Raw genomic sequence first — 15,400 nt, 5'->3', positions numbered from 1 at the left:
GCCATTTCCTTCTCCAGTGCATGAAAGGGAAAAGTGAAAGTGAAGTCGCACAGTCCTGTCTGACTCTTCGCGACCCCATGGACTGCAGCGCACCAGGCTCCTCTGTCCATGGGATTTTCCAGGCAAGAGTACTGGACTGGGGTGCCATTGGTTCTTTTTTCTCCTGCACATTGAAAGGAAGTGACCATTGTGAATGAGGGTGTCACTTCCTCTGCTTTTTTCTTCCAGGTACAACAGACTAGCAAGAGAGTGGACACAGAAATATGCTATGTAAGTGCCTCAGAGGTTTTACAGGAGACTTTGTCCAAGAGAAGCTGAGCTGAGCTGTTGGCTGAGCCGCTCGCAGAGCGTCATCTCTTCTGCAAACAAATGCTGATTATGCTGATTCCCCACTTTCTCCAACCGCAGCACGTTGGCACCACTGTCAGCCATCGCGGTGTTGACAACGTCATGTCTCTGATGCCAGATTAGTAGTCACTGTTATGATCTGCAGCCTTCCTGGCTACATGGAATCAGTCCCTCCACCCCAACTCACTGCTCACCTCTTGGGGGGACCTGTGTGCCTCCCCTGCCTGGCCTCACTCAGGCGGCATCGCTTACGGTGGCGCCGCACAGGGGCCTCAGTCTGGCCCCTTACCACGTGCTCTTTGCCTTTTAGAACTCCGTGCCCAGGGAGGAGCGGGCAGGCTTTCCTCACATCGTGTCTGCCGCAAACCACATCCTGAGGACTCTCACCTCCTCCCAGGAGCTCTGGGACCTGGACAGTGTGACTGGGAAGCGGAGGCCTTGGCCCACAGCTCCCACCTGTCTTCCTTGGCGGTGCCACGTGCTGGCACTCTCCCCCCACACCAAGCAGCTGTAAATAGAAGGTCAGGATATAAAGCACATGCCACGCCATGAGAGATGACTGTCCTTTTGGAAGCAAGAACAGAATTACGAAACCTGGAAAGATTTGGGTTATGTTTTTCTATCTCATGAGATTTTCACCACCCCTACCTCCTCCCACTCAGAGCCTACATGAAGTCGAAGTGTGAGCCATTCACTGAACAGAACACAGGGAGAGAGGGGGGCTGTTAACTGTAAATAAAAATGTGATGCGCTCATAACCCTAAATGATAACTGACATTTAAGTCTCTTTTTTTTTCCAGGCAGAACAGAAGATACAGAAACTTTTAACAGGTAGCCCATCAGGTAACTGGCCTCCTCTCTTAAGCTTCTGGTGTAACACATTTCGAGAACTGCCTTTCGAGTTCAGAGGTTTGAGATTATTTGAGATTAGGTTAACGAGGAGAAGGGTAGCAAAGGGATTATTCTAATTGAACCTCCGAAGAGAGGAGGAAAATTGAGGGACTTCACATCTCTTAAGTCCAATTTGGCCTAGGCTTTTCTAAGTGGTTTTCAAAGCTAGTCCACTCCCAGAACAGCCATATGAGAATAATGTTTGGGTGAGTAGGACCAGGAAGTGGAGAAACGCTAAACTTCTTCAACCAGATGGCCAGGTCTGTGGAGTCTGGAAGGAGGCCTGCAGACCTTGCAGCTGGGGATCAGCACGAGGTGACCACGTGAGCCTGACCTGCTCCGGGAACTCTCAAGCTGTAGCACAGCGTCACTGTCCTTGCTCCCCGAAGGCGCGCCGGGGTCAGTCCCCACCACTTCCTCAGCAAAGCAGGCAGCAGTCTGAGCCTGGTCTGCCTTTACTTTACGGGGGTCCCCATTGAGGATCCTCAGTTACAAGGCTGCTTTCTCTGTTCCGCGGGCCCCATTCGCTGCCTTGTAGCATGGTGAGGATTGCCCTGTTAATTTTTTCTCTCCTTGCTACCCCTTTGTTCTTCACTTAAACAAAATGATAAACTTCATGTGTCCCCTGGGAACACTGCCATCACCCACCTCTGCCACTTCAGACAGTGGTCATGATACTCCCTGAACCAAATATAACGAAGCGTGGGAAGGTGGGAGAGACTCAGATTTCAGAGACAGGTCAGAGGTTCAGAGAAGGACTCTCCAGGCCCAAGTTGGTGTTGAGTTGGAGGGTGCCATTTTCAGCCTTTCAAGCATAGCTTATGACTCCCCAGAAGCTCATGAATTTTCTCTATCTAGTTAAAATTTTCCCAGCCCTGTTGCTTCTGTTGGAGATAATGCAGTAGAAAAAGCAAAATTATCCTTTGGGATCCCCATTATGAATTACCATTCACCTTTTGCTTGATTTGTAGTCTGTGCTTGGACAGAGTACACACTCTGTACTTGTGCCAGGCCAGGTGATGGACAGGCCACCCCAGTGATGTTCTGCAGGCCTGTCCCTGGCAAGTTCCTTGGACTCGATCCCTGGGAAACTTGCTTTTCAAGCCTTCCGGAGCTCAGGTCAGCCTGAAGGACGGGCATCTTAAGTTGAAACGCTTATTTCAACATCTACTATGTGCAGGCAGCTCTCAGGTATCACACAGGTATGGATATCATGTTTCTAAGGCTAGCCCCAGGTCAGTAACTTAACAGCAGATCTAAAAAACGAACTGTGCAGTGATACTTGGTTTTCTCCATGGACCAGAGATACCAGGGAGTTGCATGATCTTAAGCAATTAATCCAACATGAACAAATGACTTAACTGTGGCCAAATGTGTCTGTTTGCTGGATGGAGCTGTGATCTTGATCCTTTGGCAGACTACAGGAAGACCCAAGAGTTCCAAGAATTTGGCAAAGGGTCAAAATCTCCCGACAAGGGATTAAAACACCAGAACACCAATGTCCAATGGGCCTGGAAGCTGACCTATATGTCAGCACCATGGGATCCCACACCACCTGACTGCAGAGGCTCAAGGACGGGCAGGTTTCTGTCTCTCAAATTCAGGACAGAGTCTCCTAAAGTGATAAAGACGTGCTTGTGAGACTGGTCAGCAGAGCTCCTGGCCCAAAGGCCGGTTCTGGTAGAGGCAGAGAAAGCCTTGGGAGCAGCACGGGCCACTTGTCCCTCTCGCCCTCGCCTGCCCCCTCTTCTGTGCCTCTGTTCCTCCAGCTCTTCTCGCTGTGACACACGCTTCCTCCCTGGTGAGGGTTGAATGAGGATCTTCAAGCCATGAAAGCTGGTCTGACAAACAGAGGATGGCTTACCAGTGTTACCAACCTGAGTCCTTGGGCTCTTTAATCAATAGAGATTGATAAGAGATCAGACAAGAAATTTAGGCAAGGCTTTGGTGGGAGTAAGAACAAGTAACCGGTGCCCTTGCTTGACCCCTGCAGGTGGCAGGGCGAGCTGGTCCCTTAAATGAGGTGAGGGTGGGGCGGACCAGTGGGTCAACTTGGAAGGGTGGCTGGGTGGTCTGCCAGCCCACATGGTGGTGCTGTGTGCAAGGATCATGTGCAGAACCCTGCTTTTGCTCCCAGTACCTCAGAAGTGACAGTTGGGTTTTGGTCTTTTTGTATTAGAATTGATCCCAACTGTGCATTCATCAAGTTATTTTTGGTCCCTTATAGTTTCTTTGTATTCTGTTGCTCAGGGAGATGTTTGTCCAGGTGCGAGCACTCCAGTATAGGGACCCAGGCCCCAACCTATCTCACCAGCACCCTCACAACAGCAGTCTGGTGCCATGCAGGCAGGCACACTGGCTCCGTCAGGCCTGCTGATCTTCCCCAGCCAGTCTGCTGGCCTCTTCATGACCACCATTGGGGTTTCTCTTCTGTTGCCAGAGGGATTTTATTAAAAACAAACCTAAAAAGCTACAGAAAATCTGCAAACCCTCTCTCAAACCAAACACTGGTTTCTTGACTTATCTAAAAAATGTCATGTCTCCATCTTACCCCAACTCCACCCCACTTCTCCCAGGCTCCTAATCCTTACCTTTCAGATAGGCCCACTTGAGCTGTCCAGCTCCCTGCAACAGAGCTTACCTCTGGATGCACGGGCTTGGCTGGGCTCCACTTCAGGAGGTAATGACAGAGTTGCCCTCTTAGAGCCTGCCTCTCACCCATGCTGCTCACCGCCCCACCACCACCACCACAGTAGCTCAAGGGGCTAGGCATGGGGAATGTCCATCAGCGCTGGCTGGTCATTATGTTCTAATGACTAGGTGGCTTTATCCAGGCAATGACTGAGCACTTGCCAAGTGCACGGTGTGAAGGGGAGGGAAAACAAAATGTGATCGCTTTCTGGGAGTTCACTGGAACTACACAGGCCTCAGGAATGAGCTAAAACTAGGGTAGGGCCTCATGGGTGGACAGGGAGGAGGGTCCTACAGGCAAAGGACTATGTTCCCCAGCAAGCACAGCACATTCTGGGAGCTCACTCAGCATCTGGCAACACTCCCGCACGTGGCCCTTCTGAAACGGGCCCTGCTCCCTTCTAGGTGTCCCAGGGCTCACATTTCTGGAGAATCACTGAAGGCAGAAGAGTGCGGGATGAAGAGCAAGTTTCATATTAAGCGGACGGCATAGTTCATATAAGCTGCTGTGTGAGACCATTTCGCACCCTAGACTCCCAGGGAAACAAGCGCCGTCACCGGGTCAGGGACTTTTTAGGGGCGAGGACACAGGCACAAAGCTGCATCCATCCCTCTATCCACAAGAAGAAAGGAATGAAATGACATGAGGCCTGGGCCCAGCCTTGTCTCAAAGCTTGTTCCCAGGAGCAACAATGACCTGGCCAGGGCACTAGACGGCCAGCCGTGCTCAATGGGCAAAATGATCCAGCAGCTCCAGAAACAAGGATGCAGATGGAGGCATGGGCTGTAACGTTGTGGGTGGCAGAGGCAAGGGGTGAAAGGCTGGTTACCCTTCTTGGGGAACTTGGCTGTTTCTTCCTTCTGTGTCAAATATCCAGCAGTAGGAATAACCTGGTGGTCCAGTGGTTAGCAGTCTGTGCTTCCACTGTAAGGGTCACAGGTTCAATCCCTAGTCAGGAAACTATGATCCCATATGCCGTGACCGGAAGCAAGCTCAGGACACCATCCAGAAACAGGAGGAACTAACAATAACCTGTCAACATCTTTGGGTTTAAAATGTTGGCCGAGTTGTAGTTAAACTGCAAAATCCTCATCACCTGTACCTTCTATTCCCTTTGAACCTTCTAGAATTTCTGCTGACTCCTTGCTGTGGGCCCATCTGTCTACAACAGGGAGCTTAGCTGATGCACACGGTCTCCAGGTCTTTGAGGCTTCAGCAAGGCTTGAGAAGCTAGAGGGCCTCACAGCAAGAGCTATGTGAGCAGCAAGTGTGCCCTCTCTGTAAAGGGTTAGGATGGCAGGAAAGAGCACTGCTTCTCCTGAAGGAGCTTTTGCCCTTTCTGTGAGCCACCACATACTGGCTTGTGGCAGCCCCTCATAGCCAAGCCGTAAATGACAAGCAGACCATGTCGGCCACTCCCTACCTGTGGGCCTGAGTCACAGACCAAGCTCAGGATTGCAGCCTTCCCACCTTTCTACCCTTGACTGCTTACCCTCTGTTTACATCATAACAGGGGTTCAACTAGGAAGGTTTGGGGTTTTTTGCTTTGTTTTTAATCTCTCAAGATGTGAATTACTGGTTTACTGGATTCCATTTACCATGCAGCATAAATAAGTTTTCTTTTTAGGGCAGGAAAACGAATGGATTTCATTTCTCCCATTCTGTAGTAATGTGGCCGTGTGTGGCTGGAGCATAGAGATGTAATCCTGGTGGTTTTTAAGAAAATTATTTTCTTGCTCACTGACACTTCTGTGGATAAAGACTTTGAATAAAAACTTATTCTTTTCTACTGATTGTTGTGTCAACTATCATGTCCCCTCAAAATTCCTGTGTTGAAATCTTAACCCTCAAGGTAATGATATTGGGAGGTGGGGCCTTTGGGAGGTGATTAGTTCACAGCAGTGGAGCCCTCATGAATGGCATTAGTGTGCTTATAAAAGAGGTGCCCCAGAGAGCTTGTTGGTCCCTTTTGCCATGTGAGAACACATAATGGCCATCTATGAACTGTCAGCAGAAGGAGACCCTGTATCTGGAGACCCTTCCTCCTATGGGCCTCAGTTCTTGGTAAGGATGCAAAGAAGAATCTAAGGCCTTACCTGTTGCAAGAAAGTTTATTAACAATCAGGAAAGAACAGATCACAAAGAGTTGGATGAGACTGAGTACACTGCAGACGGTGACTGCAGCCATGAAATTAAAAGACGCTTGCCCCTTGGATAAAAGCTATGACAACTTAGCATATTAAAAAGCAGAAACATTACTTTGCCAACAAAGGTCCATATCGTCAAAGCTATGGTTTTTCCAGTAGTCATGTATGGATGTGAGAGTCGGACCATAAAGAAAGCTGAGGGCTGAAGAATTGATGCTTTTGAACTGTGGTGTTGGAGAAGACTCTTGAGAGTCCCTTGGACTGCAAGGAGATCCAACCAGTCCATCCTAAAGGAAATCAGTCCTGAATATTCATTGGAAGGACTGAAGCTGAAGCTCCAATATTTTGGCTATCTGATGTGAAGAACTGACTCCTTAGAAAAGACCCTGATGCTGGGAAAGATTGAAGGCAGGAGGAGAAGGGGACAACAGAGGATGAGATGGTTGGATGGCATCACCAACTCGATGAACATGAGCTTGAGCAAGCTTCGGGAGTTGATGGACAGGGAAGCCTGGTGTGTTGCAGTCTGTAGGGTTGCAAAGAGTTGGACATGACTGAGTGACTGAACTGAGTACACACAGAAAAAAAGAACAGAACACTTCGAGAGGAGGGCCATGCAAGGGAGGCAAATGGCCCTCGAGGGCTGGAGTACAGTTTTTAAGGGAGGGTCATTTGCATAATTGGGGGGGTGTCATTGATTGATAGCTGCAGGTTATATAACAAGATACTGTACTGTGCATGCACTTCCTATAATTTAGTCTGTTATAATTAGATGTATATATTCATGGAATGGGCTTCCCTGGTCGCTCAGCTGGTAAAGAATCTGCCTGCAGTGCAGGAGACCTGGGTTCGATCCGTGGGTCGGGAAGACCCCCTGGAGGAAGGTCATAGCAACCCATTCCAGTATTCTTGCCTGGAAAATCCCTATGGACAGAGGAGCCTGGCAGGCTACAGTCCCTGGGGTCACAAAGAGTCAGACACGACTGAGCAACTAAGCACAGCACATTCGTGGAATATTTATGAGCAGCTAATGAGCCCAGTGGCTGACAAAGATTACTTTAGTACAGGATACCGTGAGGTGAGTACATGTGCTAAAGTGGGGAAAGTCCCACCAGTCGGCAGGTGGGGGCTTTTTGCAGTACTAGTGGGTGTATTAGGGGCAGGGCTGGTAAATTGCTTGGTGGGATTAGGCAGCTATTGGACAGTTGGCTGAATGGTCCACCTCTCTGTTGCTCTCAGCTAACTTCCTGCCTATCAGAACCAGGAAGTGGGCTCTCACTAGATACCAAATCTACCAGTGCTCTGATCTGGGACTTCCAGGCTCTAGAAACTGTGTTGTTCATAAGCCACCCAGTATGTGGTGTTTTGTTGTATCAGCTTGAATGGATGGAAACTGGGGATCACTGCTGTTGTTGATTCCTTCTAGACGGTGGGCTCCAGAGGGAGTCTGCCGGCATGTCTCCTCTACATTTGGGCTCACATGCCTTCAGGACACAGTCAACTGCCCTCAGAGTTCGAAGGACACTGACTATTCGGAGCTCTACTTTCATGCCTTGGATATGTTACCTAAACCCACTAGGAGAGCTTCAAGAAGCAAAGCAGATCTGAGTTTATCTACGTGCAAGGAAAGCACGGCTTCTGTGAATGACGGGGCCAATTTGCTAAGAAAAGAGAAGAGCTCTAGGAATGACCTCTGGAGACCTCTGACATTCTCAAACCAAGGGACAATCAACCAACAAGAGAGAGATGGCCAAAAGGGAACAGAAACTCCAGAAAAGCTGGAGTAGGGGGGAGAGGAGCATGGAGAGGATCTATGCAGAACGGCTAGAGGAATATTTAAAACACGCCCTACTTCCCTGGCGGCTCAGACAGTAAAGATCTACCTGCAAGGGGGAGACCTGGGTTCGATCCCTGCGTTGATCCCCTGGAGGAAGATCCCCGGAGGAGGGCATGGCAACTCACTCCAGTATTTTTGCCTGGAGAATCCCCACGGACAGAGGTGCCCGGCGGGCCATAGTCCATGGGGCCGCAGAGCTGGACACCACTGAGCGACTAAGCACAGCACACAAGGATTCCACCACACCTAAGAATGAAACCTAAAGTCCTTCCCCGAACTCACAGGGCCCTATAGGGTCCCACTGCACCCACGCCTCCTTCCCGCTCTCTCTCTGCGCTCTCACTTCGGAGCTCGTTCCCTCCGCGTGGAACACTTCCACCAAGATCTTCCACACGTGCCACCCTGCAACCTCATCTCTAGTCTGCTCCAGTGTTACTTCTGAAAGGCCTTCCCTGATCTGTCACGTTGAAATAGGCTACCACACACGGAAGCAGGAAACAGACTCCTAACGCCCCCACGTCCCCAGGCCAGGGACCCCTCTTCATAGTCACAGTCTTCTTTCGGTGGAGCCTGGGTCCCCCTGCTTTTCCCTCATCACTATGGATAAACCTAGGCACCACACCGAGCTGATCTATTTCCAGAACAAAGAGACCTACCTGCCTCTTTGGTCTGAACAACCTGATCCAGGCAAGGTGGGTCCTCCCCAAGTTGACTAAAGTGCTGAAAAGTGCTTCCTAGTAGGCCCTAGGGATTTGGGAAACTGGTAACTAGATGTGTTTACACAGCTATATTACCCAAGAAAGAAGAGAAAAGAAAGACACGTGGGGCCAAAGAGAATAAGGAAGAAAAACAATAAGACTGTGGGTTGAACTCTTCTCAACTGTGGAGATTCTAAAAGGACTGTCGTGGAAGCAAGGTCCGATGCTGTAAAGAGCAATACTGCATAGAAATCTGCAATGTTAGGTCCATGAATTAAGACGAATTGCAAGTGGTCAAACAGGAGATGGCAAGAGTGAACATAGACATTTCAGGAATCAGTGAACTAAAATTGACTGGAATGGGTGAATTTAACTCAGATGACCATTATCTCTACTATTGTGGGTAAGAATCCCTTAGAAGAAATGGAGTACCCATCATAGTCAACAAAAGAGTCTGAAATGCAGTCCTTGGATGTAATCTCAAAAACAACAGAATGATCTCTGTTCGCTTCCAAGGCAAACCATTCAATATCATGGTAATCCAAGTCTATGCCCCGACCAGTAACGCCAAAGAAGCTGAAGTTGAACGGTTCTATGAAGACCTACAAGACCTTCTAGAACTAACACCCAAAAAAGGTGTCCTTTTCATTATAGGGGACTGGAATGCAAAAGTAGGAGGTCAAGAAACACCTGGAGTAACAGGCAAATTTGGCCTTGGAGTACAGAAAGAAGCAGGGCAAAGGCTAATAGAGTTTTGTCAAGAGAATGTACTGGTCATAGCAAACACCCTCTTCCAACAACACAGAGATGACTGTACACATGGACATCACCAGATGGTCAACACAGAAATCAGACTGATTATACTCTTTGCAGCCAAAGATGGAGAAGCTCTATACAGTCAGCAAAAACAAGACCGGGAGCAGACTGTGGCTCAGATCATGAACTCCTTATTGCCAAACTCAGACTTAAATTGAAGAAAGTAGGGAAACCCACTAGACCATTCAGGTATGACCTAAACCAAATCCCTTAAGATTCTACAGTGGAAGTGACAAATAGATTTAAGGGACTAGATCTGATAGACAGAGTGCCTGATGAACTATGGACAGAGGTTCATGACATTGTACAGAAGACAAGATCAAGACCATCCCCAAGAAAAAGAAATGCAAAAACGCAAAATGGCTGTCTGAGGAGGCCTTACAAACAGCTGTGAAAAGAAAAGAAGCAAAAAGCAAAGGAGAAAAGGAAAGGTACACCCATTTGAATGCAGTGTTCCAAAGGAAACATAAGAAAGCCTTCCTCAGTGACCAGTGCAAAGAAATAGAGGAAAACAATAGAATCAGAAAGACTAGAGATCTCTTCAATAAAATTAGAGACACCAAGGGAATATTTCATGCAAAGATGGGCTCAATAAAGGACAGAAATGGTATGGACCTAACAGAAGCAGAAGATATTAAGCGGTGGCAAGAATACACAGAACTATACAAAAAAGATCTTCATGACCCAGATAATCACGATGGTGTGATCACTCACCTAGAGCCACACATCCTGGAATGTGAAGTCAAGTGAGCCTTAGGAAGCATCACTACGAACAAAGCTAGTGGAGGTGATGGAATTCCAGTTGAGCTATTTCAAATCCTAAAAGATGATGCTGTGAAAGTGCTGCACTCAATATGCCAGCAAATTTGGAAAACTCAGCAGTGGCCACAGGACTGGAAAAGGTCAGTTTTCATTCCAATCCCAAAGAAAGGCAATGCCAAAGAATGCTCAAACTACCACACAATTGCACTCATCTCACACGCTAGTAATGTTCAAAATTCTCCAAGCCAGCCTGCAACAATACGTGAACTGTGAACTTCCAGATGTTTAAGCTGGTTTTAGAAAAGGCAGAGGAACCAGAGATCAAATTGCCAAGATCTGCTGGATCATCGAAAAAGCAAGAGAGTTCCAGAAAAACATCTATTTCTGCTTTATTGACTATGCCAAAGCCTTTGACCGTGTGGATCACAATAAACTGTGGAAAATTCTGAAAGAGATGGGAATACGAGACCACCTGACCTGCCTCTTGAGAAACCTGTATGCAGGTCAAGAAGCAACAGTTAGAACTGGACATGGAACAACAGACTGGTTCCAAATAGGAAAAGGAGGACGTCAAGGCTGTATATTGTCATCCTGCTTATTTAACTTACATGCAGAGTACATCATGAGAAACGTTAGGCTGGATGAAGCACAAGCTGGAATCAAGATTGCCAGGAGAAATATCAATAACCTCGGATATGCGGATGACACCACCCTTATGGCAGAAAGTGAAGAACTAAAGAGTCTCTTGATGAAAGTGAAAGAAGAGAGTGAAAAGTTGGCTTAAAGCTCAACATTCAGAAAATGAAGATCATGGCATCTGGTCCCATCACTTTATGGCAAATAGATGGGGAAACAGAGGAAACAATGGCAGACGTTATTTTGGGGGGCTCCAAAATCACTGCAGATGGTGACTGCAGCCATGAAATTAAAAGATGCTTACTCCTTGGAAGAAAAGTTATGACCAACCTAGACAGCATATTAAAAAGCAGAGACATTACTTTGCCAACAAAGGTCCATCTAGTCAGTTCAGTTCAGTTCAGTCGCTCAGTCGTGTCTGACTCTTTGCGACCCCATGAATCGCAGCATGCCAGGCCTCTCTGTCCATCACCAACTCCCGGAGTCTACCCAAACCCATGTCCATCGAGTTGGTGATACCATCCAACGATCTCATCCTCTGTTGTCCCCTTCTCCTCCTGCCCCCAATCCTACTCAGCATTAGGGTCTTTTCCAATGAGTCAACTCTTCGCATGAGGTGGCCAAAGTATTGGAGTTTCAGCTTCAACATCAGTCCTTCCAATGAAGACTCAGGATTGATCTCTTTTAGGATGCATTGATTGGATCTCCTTGCAGTCCAAGGGACTCTCAAGAGTCTTCTCCAACACCGCAGTTCAAAAGCATCAATTCTGCAGCGCTCAGCTTTCTTCACCGTCCAACTCTCACATCCATACATGACCACTGGAAAAACCATAGCCTTGACTGGACGGACTTTTGTTGGCAAAGTAATGTCTATGCTTTTAAATATGCTATATAGGTTGGCCATAACCTTCCTTCCAAGGAGTAAGCGTCCTTTAATTTCATGGCTGCTATCACCATCAGCAGTGATTTTGGAGCCCAAAAAAATAAAGACTGATACTGTTTCCACTGTTTCCCCATCTATTTCCCATGAAGTGATGGGACCAGATGCCATAATCTTAGTTTTCTGAACGTTGAGCTTCAAGCCAACTTTTTCACTCTCCTCTTTCATCAAGAGGCTCTTTAGTTCTTCTTCACTTTCTGCCATAAGGGTGGTGTCATCTGCATATCTGAGGTTATTGATATTTCTCCCGGCAATCTTGATTCCAGCTTGTGTTTCTTCCAGTTCAGAGTTTCTCATGATGTACTCTGCATATAAGTTAAATAAGCAGGGTGACAATATACAGCCTTGACGTACTCCTTTTCCTATTTGGAACCAGTCTGATGTTCCATGTCCAGTTCTAACTGTTGCTTCCTGACCTGCATACAGGTTTCTCAAGAGACAGGTCAGATGGTCTGGTATTCCCATCTCTTTCAGAATTTTCCACAGTTTATTGTCATCCACACGGTCAAAGGCTTTGGCATAGTCAATAAAGCAGAAATAGATGTTTTTCTGGAACTCTCTTGCTTTTTCCATGATCCAGCGGATGTTGGCAATTTGATCTCTGGTTCCTCTGCCTTTTCTAAAACCAGCTTGAACATCTGGAAGTTCTCGGTTCACGTATTGCTGAAGCCTGGCTTGGAGAATTTTGAGCATTACTTTTCTAGCATGTGAGATGAGTGCAATTGTGCGGTAGTTTGAGCATTCTTTGGTATTGCCTTTGTTTGGGATTGGAATGAAAACTGACCTTTTCCAGTCCTGTGGCCACTGCTGAGTTTTCCAAATTTGCTGGCATATCGAGTGCAGCACTTTCACAGCATCACCTCAGCACTTTTCACAGCATGTAGTCAAGGCTATGGTTTTTCCAGTAGTCATGCATGGATGTGAGAGTTGGAGTATAAAGAAAGCTGAGGGCCAAAGAATTGATGCTTTTGAACTGTGGTGTTGGAGAAGACTCTTAAGAGTCTCTTGGGCTGCAAGGAGATCCAAACAGTTAATCCTACAGGAAATCAGTCCTGAATATTCATTGGAAGGACTGATGCTGAAGCTGAAGTTCCAATACTTTGGCCACCTGAGGCAAAGAACTGACTCCTTAGAAAAGACCCTGATGCTGGGAAAGATTGAAGGCAGGAGGAGAAGGGGACGACAGAGGATGAGATGGCTGGATGGCATCACCGACCCAAGAGACATGAGTTTGAATAAACTTCAGGAGTTGGTGATGGACAGGGAGGCCTGGTGTGCTGCAGTCCATGGGGTCACAAAGAGTCGTGACAAAGACACGACCGAGCGACTGAACTGAACTGTAGTGGATCAGGAAGTCACCTGAAGGTAGGGTCTGAGGAAAACATGACAGCATAGATGTTACTGAAGGAAAAAAAAAAAAAAAGACTAGAAATTGGGAGCTCTGGGCAGTCCCCCACTTACAAGAGTTTGGTTTTCCGATGCAAACAGATTGGTGAAGTCAAAGTGGAGAAATGAGACCTGTACAGTGCGGAAGAAAAGATTCAGGGTGAACTGCGGGAGGGAGGAGGGCTGCAGATGGAGTTGCTGAAGGGAGGGAGTATTTGGCTAGGTCCCGGGGTTTCTCCAGGGTGGGAACAGGTAACTGTTCTGCCCATCAGAGAGATGGTAGAGTTTCTGCCTGTAAGACAAGCAATGATGCGAACAGAAATGAAAATAGATGTAACAAATGAACAGTATTTGTGTCCAAATAAGGCTTACAAGTCCTTAAATGTGCAGTCCAGACCCCAACACCTTCAGATTTTGGTAATTGATTAAGCAGCAAAATCTGACCTGAACTGTCATGAGGCTGTTAAGAGTCTTTCTATAAGCCACTTAACTGATTTCTCAGACATCGCTGCAGAAAAATGAACATATTTGACTACCAGATTAAGCTCAGGATCCTGTGATAGGGTTTACATAGTATAAAGGATATACCTGATATTTTCTGAAAACTGAAAGACTGAATTTCAAACATGGAATTCTAATGGGCTATGGGACTGTGGGTATGAATTTTAGGGAAATGAGAGTTCTCTAAGGCGAGAAGGAAGCTGTGAGCTGCTACAGGCCAGGCATGTGTCTCTGTTTCCCTCCAGATAGGTCAGTCACAGTCGGGTGCAGATTGAAGCATGGGGAGCTCCTTCCATCAGTCAGCTAGGGCCTGGAAAGAATCAGAACCATAATAGCAGGACCCTAGGAAGCCTCCCTGGGGCAGACACCCACCCCCATCACCAGGTCCTCTGCCTGCCTCTTGTCTGTAGAAAAACTTTAGCCTCCTAGGTCTTCCCCGAGTTTCAAAGAATAAATTTAAGCAAAGAAGTGAGACAACACAGAAACAAAGGAAAAATCAAACAACGCGTGAAATAATAAGTTTCATCACTAAATAAAGTCAAGGACCATTAGTTCCTTTTAAGGGCTATAGATAATATCCTGAGCTACATCCTTTTTTTTACCGATACTGAAACCCCTACCAGGTGGAAGAAGTTGACTGCATGCTGCTCACTGGCAGGTAGACCTCAGACTGGTTGGAACCAGAAGGTTGATGATGCTGATTGTTGATTACATCACCACCAACCAATCAGAAGAATGTCCACAAGCTGATCTTGAACCCCACAACCCCACTCACTCACCCTATCTTTAAAAACCTTCTGAAAGCCAGTAGGTGGTTTGGGCACTAGTTGCCGGGACTCCTTGCTTGGTGCCTACAGTAACTGCTGCACTTTTCCTACCACAACCTTATGTTAGTAGACTGGCTTTACTGCACTGGGACCAATGGACAAGTGGACCCAAGTTTGGTTGGGTAACAGGACCAGCACTGGGCAGGTTCTCATTTTACCTTTCTTACTCCATCCTTGACCTCTCTAGAAAACGCAGATGAGGTCTGAGAAACACAACTGCACTTTGAAGGAGGTTTGTAGACTTCCCTGGTGGCTCAGATGGTAAAGTGTCTGCCTCCAATGCAGGAGACCTGGGTTCAATCGCTGGGTCAGGAAGATCTCCTGGAGAAGGAAAAGGCAAGCCACTCCAGTATTCTTGCCTGGAAAATCCCATCGACGACGGAGGAGCCTGGTAGGTTACAGTTCATGGGGTCACAAAGAGTTGGACACGACTGAGCGACTTCACTTTCTTTGTGGCAGTGTGGCCATCACTTAGTGTTCATTTTTATTCTTCTGCTCATTAATTTTCACGCATGCTTCATTCTTAGGTAAAACTTCCGTTCGGAGTTCACACAGACGATCAAGGGACCCCCGTGCCCGTCACGGGATCCTCTAACAAGGGCTTTTAACTGTGATAAGTGGAAGAAAGTGCCCCACGAGTGTAACTAATAAGGGGCTGGGTGGCATCGTTCGGCCAGACTCAGAGAGCGTGCCTTGGCTCGGCAGGACAGAGCACGGGGACACGCAGGCCACACTTTCCCTCCATCGCCACACACAGCTATCCCCACACCTCGACCCCGCCCTGGGCTTCCACCCCGCCCGCAGCCCAACACACGCTTGACCCCCACTCGCCGCTCTCCCTGGGTCCCGCCTGCCCCCTTCCGCTTCCGGCCGCGGGGCGGGGCTTCCGGCCGCCGGGCGGGGCCTTGGGCTCCCTTGC

At 47.7% G+C, this 15,400-nt stretch overlaps 1 protein-coding gene across 25 annotated transcripts in view; it reads left to right on the top strand.

Moving 5' to 3' along the window:
* The window catches only part of UBE2D4 (ubiquitin conjugating enzyme E2 D4), a 30,934-nt gene extending 25,214 nt beyond the window's left edge, over window positions 1-5,720 (top strand). For 16 of the 25 annotated variants that reach the window (XM_081529477.1, XM_081529471.1, XM_081529481.1 and 13 more), the window contains 2 exons: window positions 229-270; window positions 659-1,113. In XM_081529477.1, the coding sequence (XP_081385603.1) occupies window positions 229-242 (14 nt within the window). In that variant the 3' untranslated portion in view covers window positions 243-270; window positions 659-1,113. Of the gene's footprint in view, window positions 1-228; window positions 271-658; window positions 1,114-1,148 lie in introns of those variants that run through there. The other 9 variants (XR_014065229.1, XM_081529473.1, XR_014065228.1 and 6 more) reach the window with 8 other exon arrangements.
* Window positions 5,721-15,400: the final 9,680 nt, after the last annotated feature.

The sequence above is a fragment of the Giraffa tippelskirchi genome, chromosome 9 (assembly GCF_054371585.1).
Source record: "Giraffa tippelskirchi isolate mGirTip1 chromosome 9, T2T-mGirTip1v1.2.pri, whole genome shotgun sequence".
Taxonomy (NCBI): domain Eukaryota; kingdom Metazoa; phylum Chordata; class Mammalia; order Artiodactyla; family Giraffidae; genus Giraffa; species Giraffa tippelskirchi.
The sequence above is the reverse complement of the archived record's forward strand: the minus strand, read 5'-3'. Positions and strand labels throughout refer to the sequence as shown.